Consider the following 21,474-nt stretch of genomic DNA (forward strand, 5'->3'; position numbering starts at 1 on the left):
CTTTGTAGTGGACCTTTAGACTACTTTTGTTATTGTTGTTATTTGTTTTGGGTCCAAAAAACGAACATGAAAGCAGCCAGAACGCTAAAGTTCTAAAATATAGTGTCCAAAAAGCAAACGGGTGACAGCACAGTGGCTATGGCAATCTTGTATCTACACATTATGCTGTAAAATGTGACATGAAGATGTGTGCCTGAATGACAAATAATCATTTAGAAAAACAAAAAACAGGACAAATGTAAAAAATTTTGGCATTTGCTTTTAATTCTTTTATTAACTTTTTTAAATTATTTTTTTATTGTTATTTTGTTTTTAATATTATTCTTTTTTTAAAGGATGATCTATTAATTCGGAAGAAGAGCTGCTCAGGCAAATCAGCATCCACAGCATTCATACTGTTTGACAGCAGATTTTTTTTTTCACAAATGTTGATTTTCAGTTTCACCTTTGTTCTTTTACATGTTTCAAAACTAGAAAAAGGTAAATAATTAACATTCCATTCAGATATATTTTATACAGTTCTTGATTCTTTTTCTCTTTCCATTGCAGTGACAACAAAATCAGATCCAAGATCAGCTTTTTAGAGTGTAACCTAATTCATTAATGTAGGGAAGCCTCTCATCTTTCTGTTGCAGTCATCTTTCTTAGCTCTGCCTTTTCACTATCGACAAAAAAGCAAAAAAACAAAAAACAGAAAAGTGGAATTGAAACGACCTAAAGCAGATGCAGTTCTTTAAATAGTAATAGTATTTTAGCTGCTGATGTCTCATCATGAGGACAGAAACACAGAGTTTTGTGACAGAGTCCACCCTACCAAAAGAGACACTGACTTTATTTTTTTGTACTTTCATGTTCAGAGACTTCTGAATTAGGTGCGTCAACCATCTAAACCGTATTTGTCTTCAGACAGTGCTGCTGCCTCTGTGGCTTATAAATTACAGTATTATATTATTTGTTGGTTACAAAATTTCTTTTAAAATCTGACACAAAAAGTAAGAAAATAGGACTGCTTTTTGTCAAAGGAGGGGAGGCTTCCCTTCACCAGGTCATTCACACTATGTTAACGTCATTATTCCGATGTTTCTCATGCATGCATTTGGAATTAACCTCCAAAAATATAATACAAAAATACAGGAACAAGGGATGCAAAAAGAAAAAAAAAAGCTTCTTCTTTAAAGTAACTGAAGGAAGGCATCAGGAAAGAAAGAGAACAAAGAGGAGAAGACGTTTAAGATAGAGGAAAGGCAAGGCGCCTGGAATGGAGATGTTGCTGCAGAAAATATGGATTGAAGTTTTAGACCTTAACATGCTAAAACTGACACAAAAAGTTCTCCATGCTAAGCATAAAAGTCTATTTCTTTTTTTATCACTGTTTATGGTTTTAAGCTAGTGGACTTAATTATCCAAATAATATAGCCTAATGGCACTAGGACAGAGTAACTAACCATGGTAATTCTGTTTTTACCAGTTTATTTAAAAAAAAAAAAATCTAATAAAGCTAGACCAGTTAATGCAGCCAGTGTACAAAAATGCTACATCAATTCTAGCTAGTCAGATCGTTTGAATATAAAATCTAATTTTGTTCCTTACAACACCGACATATAATTTTAGATCACTTTACCCAGACTTGGAGAGCTAGCCAAAATTCATTAAATATCCTGTGAGCAATCAAGCAATTAGCTTTGGAGGGGTGATGGTGTATTGACTTTACTGACTGTCAGAACTGCCTGTGTCTTATCAGTTTGCTGGTAAGCTGTAGATCTGTTTGCAAAAAATCCTAAATCACTATTGTATCCTGATACTGTCTTTTATTAGGCCTATGAATTTATAACAAGCCTGTAAGCTACATGGTGTACACGACACCCCCAGTTCTCAGAGTGTCACAGACACCAATATTTTAATGCTTCAGAAAAGAGAAACCACCACAATGAAGATTTTGGAATGAACATGTCTTCATCTTGTCATATGATCTTTTGACTGACCAGGCCAACATAGAACCTATTTGCCTTTCCCTCAACATAGACTTTTATTTGACTTTGTACTTCTTCTCTTGCACACTTAATTCGTGATACTTTTTGAACTAGCCAAAGGGTGCTTTCAATTAACCTAATCCTCCAAAACTGATAAGGGTGATATTTCTTTGTCTATTTGTTATAACACTTTGCTACTTTTTAGAAACATGTCAGCAACCTCGTTAATTCTCATTTCCATGGAAGACTGGATGCAGTACTTGATTATAATACATGTCAGACTGGCTACACTCATTAACCATACTGAAATGAAGAGAATTTAGAATCTAAAGCTATCCATGTTTTCTCAGTGTTGGCACTCGTGATCTGAATTCAGATCATGAAAGTCATGTATATCGGTTAGACTTGGTGAGACAAGCAAAAGGAGTTTCACCACAGTGTTGCAAAAAGAAAAGTTTATCTAGTCCAGACCTAAACTGTCTTAATAATGCTGCTACCTCAGCCTAAAATATGAGAAATATTTATGTAAACCTCTGCTCTACATGGGTTAAACTTTTGCACACAAGACCTTTTACCACACCTGAGCCCTGTCACACCACTCACTTTCTAATTTTGTGTTCTTCTAGGATGGGGCCAAATGTACACTACACATTGAAATTTTAACCCATGTCTCAGCCCTGCTGGATTAACTAACCAAAAACCTGACTTAGCTAACTACTTAAAATACTTGTATAGGCTACAAAATTCATTATGGTTTGGGTTTAAAGCAAAAGCAGCACTATTGGCTAGCTTAGTGGTCCATCTGGGCACAGGGACATTGTCTAGTTCAGTCTGCAAAGCATTCCTGTCGTACATGTTTTTATACACAAACACGTTAATACCTACATATGTACATAACTGGAAATCCTGAAAAATAACATAAACCAGGGAGCCCTGTTCCATTATTACTTTATCCTAAGAACTTCCTATGTGTTTCTACAATCTAACAGTCTTTACTGGCTTTTAATGCTTCATTATGTTTTTAAGTGGGTTAGTGGACAAGTAGTGGCCTGGTTGACACAACATGGCTGATGAATTATGGGAGTGGTTGGCGATGGTGATGAGGTGATGGGGTAAAGCTCACTGTGATACAGGTTTGTGTTCATGTCCCAGAACCTTCCGAAGCATTTTTTCATACGTGTATGGATTAGACATCATTTTGGAAACACCGAAAAGCAAAAATTTAAAATATTCACAAACTGAAGATGTCAGAGAACCAAATATCACAACAAATTTTACTCGTCAAAGACCCATTATGCAGTTTTTGGACTTGTGTTAGTTTTGGAATAGAAAGTATTCCAAGCCTCTGGACATCAAATAAAACATCCAATCCAGTTTATTAGGGTAGCATAGAGGACCTATCAGGGCTTCTGTTATGCTACCTTCCAATCAAAAAGGCTTTGAGTAAAGAAGATCACGTCTCCAGTGAGTACAATTGGCATAAGTTTTAAAAACTAATGGATGGATAAAAATCCTCTTGTTCATTTTGACACGGCTGAAGCTGAAGTAATATACAGTGTTAAGCAAACGACTGATATAAAACACTGGAACCAATTCTTATCCTATGCAATATCACTAAAGTCAGAGATGCTAGAGCATTGAGTTTAGTCAGAAAAATCTACTTCGAGCCTCCAAGTTAACTTCCACAGAGCCACATGTACTCACTGAATTCCTCAGATTTAGCACTGAAATATTCCGGAGTGTATACTGCAGCATCCTAACATCCTGATGTTTTGATAGAATACTATATACCTGAGATACCCTGGGTTACCACCAAAATTAAGAATCACCATAAATTATGTTGAAAAAAGTAACATTTATTATAAAACATATTGTTATCATCATCCATAACCTCAGCTTCAGCTACCATGGCTGCTAAGCAATAAATGATAAATGTATTGTTTAAATGGATATATACATACATTTTTATTAATCCTAAATATCACAGCAGTATTTCCAAAGCAGAGGCTTGCTATTGATTAGCAAGGCACGGGAGAGCAATAATCTAAAGATATAGTACATAAATTCAAATCTCTCAGGATAACGATCAATCATTTTTTTTTCTACGTGGCCTCTAATTTTAGCTCTGTGGCTCTTATATAAGCAGACAGGTGAGTTTGGAGATTTCAGTAGAAAGTGCATGCTTGCTTGCCTTCAAATAAACAGATTTTTTCAAATGTTTCATTTTTGACATTTTTCATAGGAAACATGTTTTTCATTATAATGTTTTGATTTGATGTTTGGTGTCCTACTGTATGTCTGCCATAGAATAAAAAATCTACTCACAGAATTTGAGGCCTCAGGCATCGCCATGTAAAAGCCCACTCCTACCCCTCCATCTACCCCAGTCAGAATGCAGTCAGACACTTGATGAACATGGTCATCTTTTTCTTCTGTTAAAGTTTTGGGCCTCTTACTGATATTTTTAACTTTATTTATTGTCTCTTTTTTAGTTGTTTTTAGCTCTGTTTTGTCTCTTGAGGTGATTTTTAATCTCTTTACAGTTATTATGAGCCTCCAACTGTCATTGTAGTCATTATCATCATCACTGTAGACTCTCTGGATCTATTTGTGGGTAAGGGGTGTTCTATTTGTCTTTTTAGTTATTAAAATCTCTCTTTAGTTGTTTTGTACGGCTTTGTAGTTGCCTTTTCTGTCATTTCTTTGACGTTCATGAAATAAGAGATTCTAATAATAATGTAATGCATCTCAGGAGGTGGAGCAGGTCATCGACTAATCGGGAGATTCAAACCCTGGCTGCTCTAGCCTGCATTTCAGATATACTTGGGTGAGATGATAACCCCAACTTGCTCTTCACTGCATCGATCAGAGTGTGAATGTGAGTGAATGTTAGATAAAAACACTTAGGCATGGGAAAAATAGCTTCTGTTATCAGGTGAATGAGGCATGCAGTATAAAGCGCTCTGAGTGCTCAAATAGAAAAGCGCTATACGTATGAACCAGTCCATTTACCCAGCATCATGAGCAAAAATCAATGTATAATAGAGACAATACAGAGCAATTCATATGAATGAAACAGTATAAAAATGAGAGGCACAATTAAAATCCAGATAATTTAACAAACACATATTTCTTATAATAATCATTTTTCTATCTATCAGAGGAGCATGTCTTACACTTGTGCATACTCTGCTCCTACAGTGTCTCACCAGACTTTGTTTGACTCAAATAGTGTATTTTGGCACAATTCTCTTTAAATATTTCAAACAACAGTTTTCCCAACCTCTTTTTACTTATTAACTTGTAGCCTAATTTTTCAGTTGGTACACTATTTGCTATGACAGCCTACTAAAGATATCATAAATGGACTCATCAGGGGAGGTCATTAGTAGCCAGCACCTTTGCAGGCTGTTTTTTTCCAAGAACTATGGAAACTCCAGGTATAAGTTTTATGAAATGGGCTCATGGATAAGAGTAATATAAATGTAGTGATTACATATTTCATTCAGTCAACAAATATTCAAATATGCAACTTGAGAAACTCCACTAAGGTATTTCTTTTTCTTTTTGTCCCTGAACCATTGTGAAAATTAAAGAAAGAGGTTATTCCAGATCAAGACAAAAAGATACACCAAATATACCTAACAGTGATGATGGGGTTGTGTATTTCTCTTAAAGAGTCATTTGTCCAAGCTACACCATGAAATCAAACATTTGCAGATGACATCTTTCAGTATCTGTCAGACTGTCCCCCTCATGAAGTGTTAATTAACACTTGATGAGTGAGGCATTGTGTACCTTTTCATCTGATGAAGTCATCTGATCAGCTTGGATTACTTTGAGAGTATGTACAAACAAACAAATAAAGCAACAGTAGACCTTCTCCTAAAGTAACCTGAACCCCACACCTCTGATGGTTCTTTGGAAGGTCCTCAACCTTGGAAGCAATATTTAGGTCAAGGACAAAGTAACTAAAAGAACAACATAACCTTTTCAGTTTGACTGCACAGGATAATGACATCTTTGAATGGACAACTTTCAGTCCTGAAACAGCAGTGATTGTAGAGATTAACAGCTAGGGAATCTAGTAAGAGGCTTCAATAAGAAGAAGAGATAGTAATAATAAGAAAAAGGCAGAATAGCAGCCAGGTGAAAGGTTGAAGCAATAGCAGAATAAATACTTGCAAAAGTTGAAGAGGACTCCTCTTGGATTTAAGAAAGCTATATTATTGGGTGTCCTAAGACATCTTAAAGAGAACTACACAGGGTTCACCTTTTTTTTCTTAATGGTGTTTTACCATGTTAATCAAATGGATGAAATCGTTATTCCTACACACTTATCTGTACGCATTCTATTGCATATAACATAACATTATTACATTTTCACACACACACACACACACACACACACACAAAAAAAAAAAAACAGTTTCTAGCCCTGTTATTCATGAGAGAAAAGAGTGACTTGCAAAAGTCATGCACATTATTCATGCTGATAAACAATGTCAGAAAAATGAATTTCTAATTTGCAATCATTGCCATTTTTTGTCCCTCAAATAGTTTGTAAAAGATGTTTGCCTGCTCAGTTTCACACCTCCAAACAGATATGGTGTGTATGGTCTCCTTTTTCTCTGAGAGGAGGGTGCTCATCCTCCTCCACCATGTTTTCTTAGCTCCTTAGCAGTAAGTAGTTAAAACGTATCTTGGATGATAGTGATACTACCATCACACTAACAATGCTGAAAGAAAAATTAACTATGCCCCCCTCCCCCCATTAATACAGATTTCCATGCAGATTTTCTAAAGGGGAGGAGCAATAACAATGCAGAGATGCAGTTAAGGGTGGCGGGGGTACTCGGGTAAGATACCATAAAATCTCAAGAAGGAACAAGTGAGAAAGAGGGCCTATCCCATGGCTATCTTCAGTGATGCCTGAAGACAGCCATGTGACATTATGGCCAGTTTAGTGCCTTTGAGTGTTTCTGTTCATCTCAACTAATGCATCCATCCAAGTGTCTGTAGTCTTTGGGTTACATCATTCGAACTAACATGCTGATGTCTTGCTGAATTTCAAGTCCCAAGATGTTGTCTCGATGCCTCCTGGGAGATTCAGCTAGTATAAAACATAAATGACTGTGTGATGTGCATATAAGTGTGAAAGCTGCTGTTTTTTGATATGTATGAATTGACTTCAGCTTGCTGTTTCTCAGCTGAGATTAACAGGGCAGCCTAGCAGTCGCTGGACATCGTGATAGACTCCCTCACCTTGCATAGTGCTTTGAGTGCCGAAATAATGGATGATTCCTGGGAATCAGTCGCAGTTTATGCAGTCTCTTGAAAAAAAAAAAGGTAAGTAAAGCAATATGACAACTAAATTACATAAAATTGTGACTAAAACACCGAAGACATCCAGAAGACACGAGGTTTCCACATACAAGACCATCGGGCAGGAAGCCCTCTGGCAGCTCAGCTGAGAGAATCTATGTAGCCATTCGCTCTGGAAATCAGTTCAGAGGATGTGAAATTGTTTGGTCTTCCAGGTTAATATGGCTTACATTTACTAACAGCCACTTTCTCCATTAGGTTGCATGTGATGATGGAACTGTGAACACCATTGTTGTTCTTCTCTTTCTCTCTATCTCCCTCCCAGTTTCTACGGTGAATCCCATCAGCAGAGACAGACGAGCAGCAGTTTACAGTTAATAGTTTTCCTCTTCTTGTAGAGGAATGGGTGAGTTTGTTAAAAACTCAGCACTGAAAGGGAAAAAGAAAAGAGAATTTTGTGAGGAGATGAAGTAAATATGTGACACCAGATCTTGGAATAGTCAGTGTGGGGCATCAAAAAGCCTAAAGGCAACAAAATGTGTTAAAGAAAACAATGAAAATGGATGAGCTTTCCTAATCATTTCTTTCAATGTCTTTTTTTATGTTTCAGATTTTATGTGGACCAAATATCATTTACTCATTCATTGTAATGATGCTAATGGGTAAGTAATGCTTTCTTTGCTTTTGGGGTATTTTGGCAACACCAGCAGTTCAAACTTATTCCTAAACCTTGAAAAATGGTATCACCATGGTTACAATAAATCCTTGATTGAATTTATATAACTGAATATACACACACAGCAACTACCAGATATAACAGTAAGTATGTAACTGGCAAACCTGATTTTTAGCCTGTTAATATGATTGTTGTTAAGAATTAAAGAATTATTGTGGGTTATTGTATTTGTCAATAACAATTAATTTAATGTATTTAAAGACAAATATCAGTGTCAGAGGAAAAACACAATGATTGCTAAAAAAAAGAAAAACGGCATTTATCCTAAACTGATTGGAACAGAAGTTACAAACTAAAGTTGTGATTTTAAAATATTTTTCATTGAATTCTGCTGTACTTGCACATATAATAACCCTTTTAAAAGACAAAGATTTGAGAAAATTTACAAAAATATAGGAGGGGCGGAGAATTACTGGACTAAATGACATAATTAGTTCCACTTTGACCATTTTCAAAAGTATCACGTTAATAGAATATATCGTGATATATTTTTCTGTAAAATCTTTTACTTTTGGTTCCTAGCGCACAGTTTTCTGATACAGGGATTTGAGCTGATATTTATATCCATGCTTCTGTTGCTGTTTTGTTTGCTTTACACCACTCCTGTTTTACGATGACTAAAACAAAGAGCAAACTGCTTCTGGGTGATTCTCCCAGACAGGCTCCTGTTGGACCTTTTTTGGAAAAAAAAAAAGACCTATAATAATTATTTCTCTAATGTCTTAGTCCAGTAGATGATTACTTACATATTTCAGGAATACAATTTCCCACCTCAGGCATTATTAAGCATTCATTTCTCACTAAACTTCACTTTGACTTCAACCCTAATCCAAACAATCTGAACCATGAGTGATCATGATTTATACATTCTTGGAGAAACAATCAGGGACATTATGATAGTCTTGGGGTTGATGGAATGAGTAATATTTCAATATGATATCAATTCAATTACCAAAGAAATATAAGGCTCAGCAACAATGGGAAGGGACTTTATTTGGATATTTAAGGTTCAATATGCTTTGGATTTTTCTTAAAGTTTTCTCTCTTTTTTAAGTACATGGTTGAGTTTTGCTTTTTCTTGATACATTTTGAATTTAACTCTTTTTACCCTCCAAAAATTGTCAGTTGCCTTTCCTGTGGAAAACTAAGTACACCCCATGGTTCAGTACCTTTACAACAACTTTTAAGCAGCTGTAACTTAAAGTAATTGCCTTTATCAGTCTCTCACATTGTTCTCGGGGAATTTTGAACCATGTTTCTTTATGGTGTTGCTTAAGTTTACTTAGGTTTGCAAAACCTTGATTCTTTTCCTTTTCAGCCATTCTGATGTTGATTTGTTGCACAACCCTATTTGGGCCAGGATTTAGTTATCAGACATAAAAACTTGTCTCTAAAATACTTGCTATATACAGTGGGTGGGACAATTGTTTGATCCCCTGCTGAATGTAAAAGTTTGTTTAAAAAGAAACGGACATTCTCTAATTTCTATGGTCATTTTAATTGATAAAGACAGAATATCAATCACAAATCAAGAAAAACTGCATGACTTCTATTTACTTCTTCTTTAACCTCTCCTTTGTTGCCTTGGTTGCCTTGCTACATTTCCCAAACTTAAGATGGGTCTGTACGTGTGCCTTCTTGCAAAGGAGGACCTTGTAAAATATATATCTGCTATAAAATAGGGTAAGCACTTTCCGTGGACAATCTTGTCCCTGACAGGTGGTGGAAAGGTTGGAATGAAATAATCTGATTATGTGGATAGGTATGCTTTAGTCACATAAACCGAAAGTAGGAGTATCTGTCATTTTTTTTGATTGATCGATCGATTGATTATAATCTGTGTGCCACAACCACCAACACAACCAATTTCTGGGAGCAAGAACTCTGCCTTGACTGTAGGCGATCAAATATTTATTTCACTCAATGACATACAAATCATGCAGTGAATGCGGTGTGGTCAGTCTCCACTTTGGTCTGTCGGTCCAAGTGCATAAATTTATGTGATCTGTTCAGATGCAACTTTGCAAACCTAAGCCATACTTGTCTTGATGCATGCTCAATCATCCAGGTAAGGAAATCCCAAAAGGTTGATTCTGTTGACCTGAACGTAGCCTTTTCAGTGGGAGAAACGTTTGGTCACTCATCCAAGTAACTTCTTCTGTGGTCATTGATTGATGGCCTTTGATCAATGAGCTTTGATCAGTGGTTGTTGATCAATGGTCATGCCAATTTGCATATTAATGATCAAGGAACTGACCTTCCAGCCCATTGTTCCTTCAATGGTGCTGGTTTCAGTCGTTGTGTAAATGTCCTGTTTATAAGGTTGGGGAAACCTGCAGTCAGCTGAGACTGAAGACGTCACTTGGATGAGTGACGAAATCAACTTTTTGGGCTAAGCCACACTTGCGGCTTTTTCCTGCCAATCATTACACGCCATACTTTAACATTTTATCTAACAGAAGCCTGTGGAGTCCGACATGTATGTCTGTATTTGCAGTTACTAATGTCTTTCCTTTTTGAAATGAACAAACACTTGAATGCTCCAGACCAGCAAATTGAGAACATTTTATAAAGGTGGTCACGCTGTTGACACTGAATCGGATTTGATTAGCAGCACCTGGCTGTTAATTACTACTTAAGCAGAAATCGGTGTACTTAGTTTTTCACATGACTGTATCGTATATCTCTCACTTAAGTCGCTTTTCTCCTTTTCCTTGACTCGGTGTCCCTTTTCAACCTCACAGTCGCTTGGAATTTATTTCTCCATTCTCTGTGGATCTGCATTCCTTTTTGCTCTGTATTGTTTTTGCCCCTGTGCTGCAGATTTTTTAGTGTAGTGTAGTCGCTGTGAGAGTTCCTTTAGCATTACTATTATCTATGTTACACAATAGAGAAAGATTTGTTTATGTTTGATCTCCAGTGGTGGCTGTAAAAAGTTGTTTGTACATTACGGAAACTGAAACCTGACACATCAACGCAAGGAAATAATAGCCCAAACACACTGAAAAGCAAAGGAGAAAAAAAGATTTCATCACAAAGCTTACAGAGTCCAGCCAACATGCAAGGACACTGATACCACAGAGCATGAATGTCACACATATTTCTTTCTGTGACCCACATACACACAGATATGTAACAATATGCAGAGGTCTTTGAGGGGACTATTTACACCTCTCATGGAACAAATACTTATACGACAGACAAGAAGCTGAGAGACACTGAGCTCGGAGACTGAAAGTGAAATTGAAGAGATTCAGCGCTCAAAGCAGAGGACTGCAGCCAATCAGGACTGGATTGGAATTCAGACTAAGAACTGAAAGCAGAACATCTCAGCTGATGTGTCCCGCAAAGCACAGACCAGACCTTGGCCAAATAACAGTAGTTTTGGAATTTTTAAAAACTAATCCCACTTTAACCATCAGACATGCAGTGTTTGCCTTATTTATTAATTTGGCCGCAGTTTGGCCAAATGACAAACTATAAGTCACCTGCACCTGTGTGGGATAGAATAAGCCATAGTTAGTGTTCACAAACACTCTTTGACCCAGGTGTGGTGCTCACAAAGGCTATGAAAAAGAAAGATGAGAACAACACAATATAAAAAAACAAAGAAGATAACACAATGTCACACCGAAACACAGTATGTGAGGAAGTACACAGAAGAAGCAAACAGTGCAAGAGAGCAATAGTGAGGGACACATTCTTACATGGAGAAGCGATTTGTGCTTCTTTCTTTCCTCCTCCAACACTTTCTGTGTTGCCCAAACTTTTCCTCCTCCATCTCCTCTCTTTGATGCTGCTCAGCTGACAATCCACTCAGGACACGAGTTTTCAACACATTTGTTCATCTGCATCTGTTTACAACATATCATTACCCTCTTTTTTATTCTTTTTATTGTCCATTCCTATCTTCATCCTCAGCGAAGTCCACTGTCAGGCCAATAGTTTTTGTTTTTCCAATGCGAAGGTGCTCTAATTTACACGTTTTCCTTTTTGGCTTCAGTTTTCTGGCTTGAAGAATGGATGGATGGTGTCCCATAGAAAGTGAGATACAGTTACTGGGACAGAGAAGAAAGGTGAGGAGAAATACAAGGAGAAGACAGGGAGCACATTCGGAAAAACAAAGCAAGGACAGCAGTTTTGTAGAAGGAACCCTAAAACAGAGCACATGGTATTCACAGAAAACCTTTTTCAGTGTTTTTTTCTAGTCCTTCAGTTTGTCATATCTGAGAAAGCATGGGTGACCAGATACAGATGGGCACAGGTTAAGAGAGCTATACCTGAGTAGATGGAGGAAACACAGATCACAAACATGACACAAAGAAAAAGCCAGCGACAATTCACATGAAACACTCTTCAAGCTCTAACTTTTGAGCGTTGCTCCAGCAATAATGGTTCTCACTAGGAATTCACAAATCTTGAGACTTTTAAAACGAAGCAATTAAATAGTCTGTGGTTCATCCAGAAAAACAAAGGGCTTCTATACATTACAAGATACAATGAACTACTTTCCTAAGACCAGTATAAATCTCCATCATTTTTAAAAATTTGTCATCTTGGCTAAATTATATTGATAGGATTCTTGCATGTGTTAGTCATGGATTGATTACGACTGACTGTAGATGTGGCCCTTTTGACCAATCAAATCCATATATTTATGGATTCTATGACAGGAATGGCTTCATGGACTTTCTTTTCCTCTTTACTGGGAAAAGAAAGAAGGGACATCAGGTCACTGGGACATCAAAAGAAGGAAATTGTTTGTATGCTGCTGAAGGAAAGATGGATAATTAGGAATTGCTCTTTGTTCAGAAGGTGCAGCGAATTATTGCATTACAGAGACGTGTCTTTTGGACATATTACAGTTTACAGAACAGGAAAGGGCAGATGGAAACGACACATGACGTGAACACAAAATTAAGGTGCAAATGAATGAAAAGATGAACGGGGGAAAATGAAACAATGATGGAAGAAGCTGGATTTTTTAGCATTAGTTCACAGTTACTGTTACTTTTTTTGCATATATCTGATAAGTACACAGCTTTCAGAACACTCTTTGTGAACGGAGAAGCTAAAAAAAGAAGAAAAAGCTACAATTGTCAATGTTTACCTTGTAAGTCTCTCAAGAGTGATAAGAAAGCAGCAGTAGAAGACATAACCCCTCCCCATCCTGCAAAAATAAACTTTCCCACCCTCGCCCTGTTACAGTACCTAACTTGGTCTGGTCTGACCAGTATCATCGTAGCATCTAGTCATGCATAATGTCCATCGACCTCTTCCTGCATTCAAAGAGGTGACCATTTTTTGTGTTGCATGCTTTTGTTAGTGCATATGTAAGTACCTCAACATATACATCCACGCACGTGTGGTAATCTAGACAGTGCCATTAGGCTTGAGACTAAAACGTTATCAAATTAGCATCCTTATTGATTGTGACAGAAACCCATGCAGGTTTATCTACAACACAAACTTTACATATATACACTGTCACAACAAAAGAAACCAAAGGGGAAAAGTGACAGATGCACTCTGTACAAATGGATGCTGGGAAAAGGAGAGGATGAAATGAGGTGTGTAAATGTGTTCCTGGTTTTCATGAATCCCCCAGTGGACTGAAATATCCACATTATTCATTACTGCACCACAGAGGGTTTGAGCATCAGGATAAACGGGAACAATAGAAAACCTTGCCTGACATAAAACACACTTTGGACAAATCTGTACATCACTTTCTTGCCAACGGCAGCTTGAGCAGTTGTGTCTGAAAAACAGCCAGCAGGTGATAAATGAAGTTAGCTTAGCATAAATATTCAAAACTGGGATGCAGTTAGCCCTATACAGACAGACAAATCCACTAACACCTCTAACAAACCTGAAAATAATAACAAGCTGTCATCATGTTCCCACACTATATTAGGTAATGAAACTGGGAGTTGTTATTTTCCTTTCCAGTCTAAGGTAAGCTCAGACTTTCTAGCCATAGCTCCAAACTTAGCAGCCAGACTATAGACTGCTGTGGCAAGAAAGTAAACACACATTTAAACATAAACAAGATATTTGTTTAAAAAAACAAACAAACAAACAAAAACATACATGAGCATTCAAAAATGATGTCTATAAGCAGTGCTCTCACCTTCTGTAACTCACAGTCTGAATGTAAAAAAGTAACAGGAAGGACATACCTCCCACTGTACACTTATTTTGGTGCAATTTTCTAAATACTCTCTGAATTTTAAAGCAAATTTGCATCATTTTGATTTTTCTTTGATGTTTAAACAAATGAAACATTCTATTCTACTTTCTGCTGGGAGAGAAAAAAGGAGAGAGCAAGAGTTGAGCACAGGGGAATCAATAAGATACAACTTAACCAACAGACCGTCTTTTTCCAAATGCAGTCAAATAAATTTTTCCACAAAAATCTTCATCAGGAATCAAGAAGAACATGTGAGGGGAGATATGTTCTTCCTTGCTGAATTTATTGGCTTTAGTACAGAGGTAGCTGCAGGTCTGGGCACGCATGCACATAAAAACACTGATGCGGACTTTGTCTAGATTGTGTTTTTTCTCTGTCCGTCCTTTGTTTGCTGTCTTCTTCCTGTGTGGTTTTTGGCATCTGCTTTTCTTCTACCATGGGCTGTCACTCCAGTAGCCGTTCACTGTACCTCCTACTGAGCAGCCGCAGCCAAAAACAAAGAAGAGATGGAAGGACAGGAGAAGAAGGGTAGGATGGGGTTCAGGAGTAAAAGACAGGCAAAAACAGGGAAAGAACAAGAAGCGAAATGGGGAGAAAACTAAAAATATTGCCACTGGCCACATTAGAGTCAATGATAGTAGTGATGGTGCAGCAGCAGTGATGGTGGTGGTCTGGTGAACATAAGCCTAAAGAAAACTGCTTCAAACTCTCAGGTGCAGCTGCAATGTCTGGAGCTTTTATAGATAAATCCATCCAGCTATTTTCCTAAGCATCAGGGGTGCTGCAGTCTTTTCCAGCTGTCACAGGGAGAGAGGCAGGGAATACCCCGGAAAGGTGGCTTGTCTATCGCAGGACATTTTTCCACGTACAGAGAAAGGAAAGAAACAGCTAGTTGGAAGATTTGCTGATTTCTTTCCTTTCTTCCAGTAAGTTCATGTCTTCACTGTAGTCAGGGTTAACCCCTACAAACTAAAAGTCACTGCTTCAACGTGTTTCTTTTTATCTACACATAAACATGAGAGCATGCATTTTGTGGTGATGCAAGGGGACAATTAGCTTACAGTCCTGTCAATTCGTTGACCCCAGTCTGGTGAAAAAAACCCAAAGAAGCTTTCTTTGTAGTTTTCTTTTTGAAAGTAGTTAACAAAGACAAAGAAACAAGAAAGTGATCATCTCTGATGGCTCAAGCAGATGTAATAAGATCATATGATATGATCAGTGATATATTTATATATATCTATATATGTGTGTGTGTAAAATTTCAGACCACAGGGAGAACTTATCCCTAGTCCTTGTCCCTGCTGCTTTGTACTTTTAGCTGTGTAAAACTTGACATTCTATAATGTTTGTCCTACATTTATTATGTATAATGAGTTTGTAACTAGCTTTACTGCACAATAGTGCTTGCATGGTTAAATCAGCATAATGTACAATTCTGTTATGGGAAAATACATTATATCTGTACATTATAACTCCTTACTGGTAGGGACAAATGAAAAACCACAGTACTTTGTCCACCATACTAACAGGTCCTTCTATATTAATTACCAGGAAGCAGGAGAAAGGGCACAAGGGCTCAGAAGCTGGTGTTGGAGTTGACATATATGGGAGCCTGTCTCTTTTCGGCTATATTAAATGGTTGATGATGTGTTAGCACATCACCTTCTACAGCAAACATGACTTTCAAATTTAAGTTGCAGAGGAGCTACAGTAAGGGGCATTTAAATACAAAATACGTTTGCTTCTAAGTCACTTATAGGCTAGTGTATATTCTTATTCTGGAGTAAAAACACACATGCTGCTGTAATATGTTGGTGTCTGTGTGTCACTGTATGCATTCTTAGGCTTCATATTAGAAGATTTCTAACTCCTCTTAGGTGCCAAGGTTAAAGTGTTGATGTACAAGTGCAGTTGAAGTACAGGCAAGGCGTAGCACAGGAAAAACTAGAGGTAAACTAACTCTTCTATTATTCTACTGTAAACTAAACTCTATTCATGTTAGTAAGGCAAATTTGCCACATTTATTTCAGTAAGGTTCAGCTAATCTTTCTTGAAATTATTAAATGGGGCCTCTAGGGGCTCCATGAACTTGCATTTCTTGTTGTTTCAGATCAAGAACAAAACACAAGGCATGAATGCAGAATGACAGAGCGGCCTGGAAAAACTGTAATTCCTGTGTGTAGGCTTTTTTTTCCATGCAAAAAAAAAGCAAAAACAAATAATCAGACAAAAAAATCTTTCTAAATGTTACTGTTGCTGCTGTTGTTGTTAAATCTGGTGGCTATCTGTGGGCTATGCTACAAGATTGAAGGGATGGGTGAATGACATCGCCTGAGGCCAGGCGGCTCAAAGGGTTCAAAGGTGGAATTGGTGATGGGAGTGAGGCGCAGCGGGACGCCTGTCATTCCAGAGATGTTATTGAGGCTACGTGACTTCTCATAACCTGTGGCTACATGAGAATGGCATGCACAGGTAAAAGGTTATGAAGGGTCAGTCATAATAAGATATGAAAACATGAGCATTTTTATGATGAGGCAGATAGATGGAATGGTAGAAAATATTGCCAAGATTTATATTAATAAATGTTATGAGAGCATTGCACATCATATATAGAACATATCAACCATTTTTTACAGTGACAAGAATTTGTAAATGAAACAAATAATAGTATAAAAGGAAAACATCAGAAAATAGGGAACATTTTATAGGCCAAAGGAGGATTTTTGGGAAAACAAAAAAACAGACAGATGAATGGAGAGACAAACAGATGGACAGACAGACACAGACAGACACAGACAAGACAAAACAGGAATATGTGTTACAAAAATTAACTGTCATTGGCCAAAATATCTATACCTACAGAGGGAATCAGTCCAGTGGAAGTAGACAAGGCTCTTTGATGCAAACACACAGCATTTGTATATGTGCGCATGCTTTGCAGTACACAGGTGGTAACACATTGTATTCAGGAACAAAAATCACTGCAAGGCTTAGCTGTTTGATGATTTTGGGAAATTCGGAGCAGCTCATTTAGGTAAATCATCTGAAGCTGACCACAATCAAATATACATATAGTCCACCACTGTGTTTAAAAACATCTGGATCTCAGTTTCCAGGGGTTTCAGCCAGTCTACTGGCGATAAACTGCTGTTAACAGTGAATCCGTCAGTTAGAGAGAAAGACAGACAGAGGGCAAAATCCTTTGTGAGTTCAGGTTCAAAGTATACTGCTAGTTTTAAGCTGATCTCATCTATGTTATTTGATGGTTTCTTTTTAAAGTGTGTCTAAACCTTTCTAGCTGTAGTTAATTTTGAATAAATAAAAAAAACATCACAAGCAGTCTGGCAAGTGTGTTGGGTGATGACATAAGATCACATTGGTATGAGTTAGCAGTAATGTCTCTGGCCATGAAAATGAGGTTACAGAACTAGATGTTTGCTTTTATGTCTGTAGTGAAGTTTCAGATCAAGGTTGGAGTGATCAGCACAAAATTCTCTGGAGCAATCTAAAATAGAAGCTGTGTTGAAAGGAGTTCAGAGGTGTATAAGGAGTAGGCACACTTAATTTTAATTAATTTAATATTTATGTGGAGAGACATTAAATTTTCACCTCTGTGAATCACCGCCTTACCATGGTGGAGGGTTTTGTGTGATCCCATCTGAGCACATCCTGAAGATGCTACTTGGCCATGCCCTCTGGTAGGCCCACCACCCAAAGGAGAAGCCATAGGGATCGGGTGCATTGTGTCAGGTGGCTAGCTATCGAGGCTGGTTATCAAGGCTGAGACTCCTTCGAGTCTGAGCTAGTGTGTGAGGTATAATGACTGGGTATAGTTGGGCTCAACTCAACGCACAGCTCAGGTTCTGAAAACAGTTTCCTGGAGAGTAGCTGGACTTTGTTCCAGTCTGGAGTTGCCATTGGTGAGAAGCTGTGGAGTTGCTGTGTGGGGTGCTTGAGCATGCTGTACCGGGTGACTTTGTTGTCCTTGTGGGTGACTTCAGTGCTCACATTGGCAATGACAGCGAGACCTGGAGGGACATGACTAGGAGGAATGGCCTCCTAGTCAGGTTTCAGGTGCCTTCACCTGAAACCTGTACTGATAATGACCCACACCCTTTTTCACACATTGGCTCATGTGACAAGACACATGATCAATAGTGGGTCAATTACCTTCTTAAGGGATAACTTCCACCAGGGCTTAAATACCTTGTTCTCTCCACCATTTTGTCTTAGAACAGAAGAAGCTTCTCAGATGAGAGGTGAAACGTCTTCAAGAAACTTAAAGAAGTCCAGACACTTTTCTTTCCAAGCTCCTTAGATTACTATGACTTGGATGACTTAGAACTTACACAGACATATGTACAAATAACAGTTTTTTAATGAACACCATGTTTGAAAATAAGGATGTCTATAAGGGCACATGGGACCAGAAACCCTAGGTCGCAGGTCAATGATCTCTTTGTAATCTTATCATTGCGTCTGCATTTTGGACACATTAGTTGAAGAGAGGAGCTGATCTGTCAACTGATCATCAAGTGGTATTGAGTTGGATCAAGTTGTGGGAAAAGATGCTGGACAGACCCAGAACCTCTAAATGTATTGCAAACTTTTGCTAGGTGTTCCCAGCTTTAACTCCCACTTCCAGCAGAACTTCAACAGCATTCTGAGGGAGGCTGGGGACATTGAGTCTGCACCTCCATTGCTGAGGCTGCCGGAAGGAGCTGCAGCTGCAAAGTGCCTGTCATGGTGGTAAGCCCGGAAACAGATGGTGGACACAGGAGGTGAAGGACACACTAAAGCTGAAGAAGGAGTCCTATTTAACTTGGTTAGCTTCTGGAACTTCAGAAGCAGCTGATGGGTACCGACAGACCAAGCAGAATGTGGCCTGTGAGGTAGCTGACGCCAAAATTAGGGTATGGGAGGAGTTTGGTGAGGCCATGAAACTGCCTCAAAGGGATTCTGGCAAACCGTCAGATGACTCAGGAGGGGAAAGCAGTGTGCTATTCTTGTGGTTTTTAGTGTGGGTGGGGTGTTGCTGACTTCACCTGAGGACATAGTTGGACTGTGGAAGAATACGCCGAGGACCTCCTTAGTCCTACTGACACATCTTCCGTAGAGGAAGCAGAGCCTAGACACGAGGTGGATGATTCATCCATCACAGGTAGCAAGGTCTCTGAGGCAGTTAAACACCAACTTCCTAAAGGTTCTGGATGTTGTAGGGCTGTCCCAGTTGACACACCTCTACAACGTTGTGTGGAGATCTGTGGTGCTGCCTCTGGACTAGCAGGTCGGGGTGGGGCATTAAACATGGAGCATTAGATTGCTCCATGTTTAAGAAGGGGTACAAGAGGATGTGCTCCAATACAGGGGGATCACACTCCTTAGCCTCTCTGGAAAGATCTATGCTAGGGTACTGGAGAGGAGAGTTTGGCCGTTAGTCGAATGTCAGATACAGGAGGAAAAAGGTGATTTTAATTGTGTAAGCGGAACACTACACAGAGATTACATCTCTTGGCTGGCCTGGGAATGCAATGTTCCACTGGACAATCTTAACAAGCTGGATGGGGAGTGGGAGGTCTAGGCATCCTGGGTTAGGCAACCAGGTCCCAGATAAGCAGAAAAAATGGATGGATGCATGAATAATGACATTTTGCATATTCTATAGTTCACAATGTTCACTATTATTATTATTAGTAGTATTGTGAGTTAACGTGTCAATATTTGCAGATGAATATTTATTCTCGCAGCCTTGGAGGCTTCATCCTTCCGGCCATAGTCTTTTACTTCTTCGCTGTTCTCACAGTTGTTATTCTTCTCATTATGGAAGGCCTGTCAGCGTTTCTGCACGCATTGCGACTGCATTGGGTGGAGTTCCAAAACAAGTTTTACTCAGGCAACGGCTTTAAGTTCCTACCTTTCAACTTTGAAAGCATCCTGGACGGCAGAGCTGAAGACTGAACAAATCCTCTTCCTCAGTTCATGCCTCTAATCTGTTGAATTTGTGTGGTGGTGAATAGTGATTTTTTTTTATATTGTCTCTTAATATTCCTGACACTGCAAGTAATCAAAACACAAGTGGTAGGTAATTTTTTAATATGAATTTTTTTCCTTCTTTTTTTTGCTTTTACAAAGTAAATAAACATTATTTCTTTCAGTCCCGTACAATGTTGTTTTGTTTTCTAAACAATTTCGTCTGTGATATGTATTGAGAGTGACATTTAAGTATTAAGAGATACCTGTGATCTCAGGACACACTATGCAAAGGCAGCACTATTTCCAAATTTCTACAGACTCACCACAGGCTCACCGTAGGCTTTGTGTTGGGTCACACAATTCACCTACTTATAACGTAATTGATTATAGTATGATGTAATCCCACCATACCAATTTTTTAACCCCGCTGGCTGTGTGCGTATAGTCAAAACCATTCTTAATCAACACAGTGACTTTTCCTCTACTTAAATAAAAGAACAGCGCCACCAAGGATTGAGACAGAGCAATAGTGAAAGAGTATATGGGAGAAGGCTGCAACCCATAAAGGCAATGCTTATAGCAATCACAGCGACCTCCCTGAACAGGCTCCAGTAACCATCATTCACACCTACTGGCTAAAGAAGCTGAGTGCACTCCATGAGCACATGGTAGAACAAATGAATCAGCTGCTAGTAGATGAGACACCCAGAATGGATAACTGAAGACCTGACAGTCCTGATCCCCAAGGATCCCCAGAAGGGACTGGTCCCATCCAACTACAAGCCAATAACCTGCCTCAGCACCACATGGAAGCGCCTGTCAGGCATCATAGCGACTAAGATGAACAGGCGCATGGCTCAATACATGAGCGGGCCACAGAAAGGAATAGGTATACCAGAAGGGCAAAACACCAGCTGCTGATAGACAGAACAGTTGCTTGAGATTGCAAGACCAGAATGACCAAGCTCTATGGCTCAATGCCCCATACCTGAATCCTGGAATGCCTAGAACTATACAAGATCAAGATCCCAAAAGAGTTCATCGGGAGCTCAAAGGGGATGTGGCATACACCACTGGAGACCAACTTCATGCCAGTTGTACAAGTCGAACTGAAGAAGTGTAGTCGGAGGGATTGTTGGAGGGAAGGCAGTCAAAACTGACTGGATTGCACTACCAGAAGGCAACACTGAAGACACTGAGGACAGTGCAGAGGGTCAGACAAGTCCTGAAGAGTCAGCTGAACGGGAAGAACAAGATCTGGGCTATCAACACCTACG

The 21,474-nt window shown here is 38.7% G+C and overlaps 1 protein-coding gene across 8 annotated transcripts in view; it reads right to left on the reverse strand.

The window, feature by feature from the left end:
• Window positions 1-242: 242 nt before the first annotated feature.
• LOC146389311 (voltage-gated potassium channel KCNC1-like) overlaps window positions 243-21,474 on the reverse strand; it is a 106,822-nt gene continuing 85,590 nt past the window's right edge. For 3 of the 8 annotated variants that reach the window (XM_084927138.1, XM_084927134.1, XM_084927136.1), the window contains 2 exons: window positions 11,739-14,696; window positions 243-7,724 (listed from right to left, as the gene is read on the reverse strand). In XM_084927138.1, the coding sequence (XP_084783264.1) occupies window positions 14,656-14,696 (41 nt within the window). In that variant the 3' untranslated portion in view covers window positions 243-7,724; window positions 11,739-14,655. Of the gene's footprint in view, window positions 7,725-11,738; window positions 16,674-21,474 lie in introns of all 8 variants that reach the window. The other 5 variants (XM_084927137.1, XM_084927133.1, XM_084927135.1 and 2 more) reach the window with 3 other exon arrangements.

The sequence above is a fragment of the Perissodus microlepis genome, chromosome 4 (genome assembly GCF_051167445.1).
Source record: "Perissodus microlepis isolate ML-2025 ecotype Zambia chromosome 4, ASM5116744v1, whole genome shotgun sequence".
Classification (NCBI taxonomy): Eukaryota; Metazoa; Chordata; class Actinopteri; order Cichliformes; family Cichlidae; genus Perissodus; species Perissodus microlepis.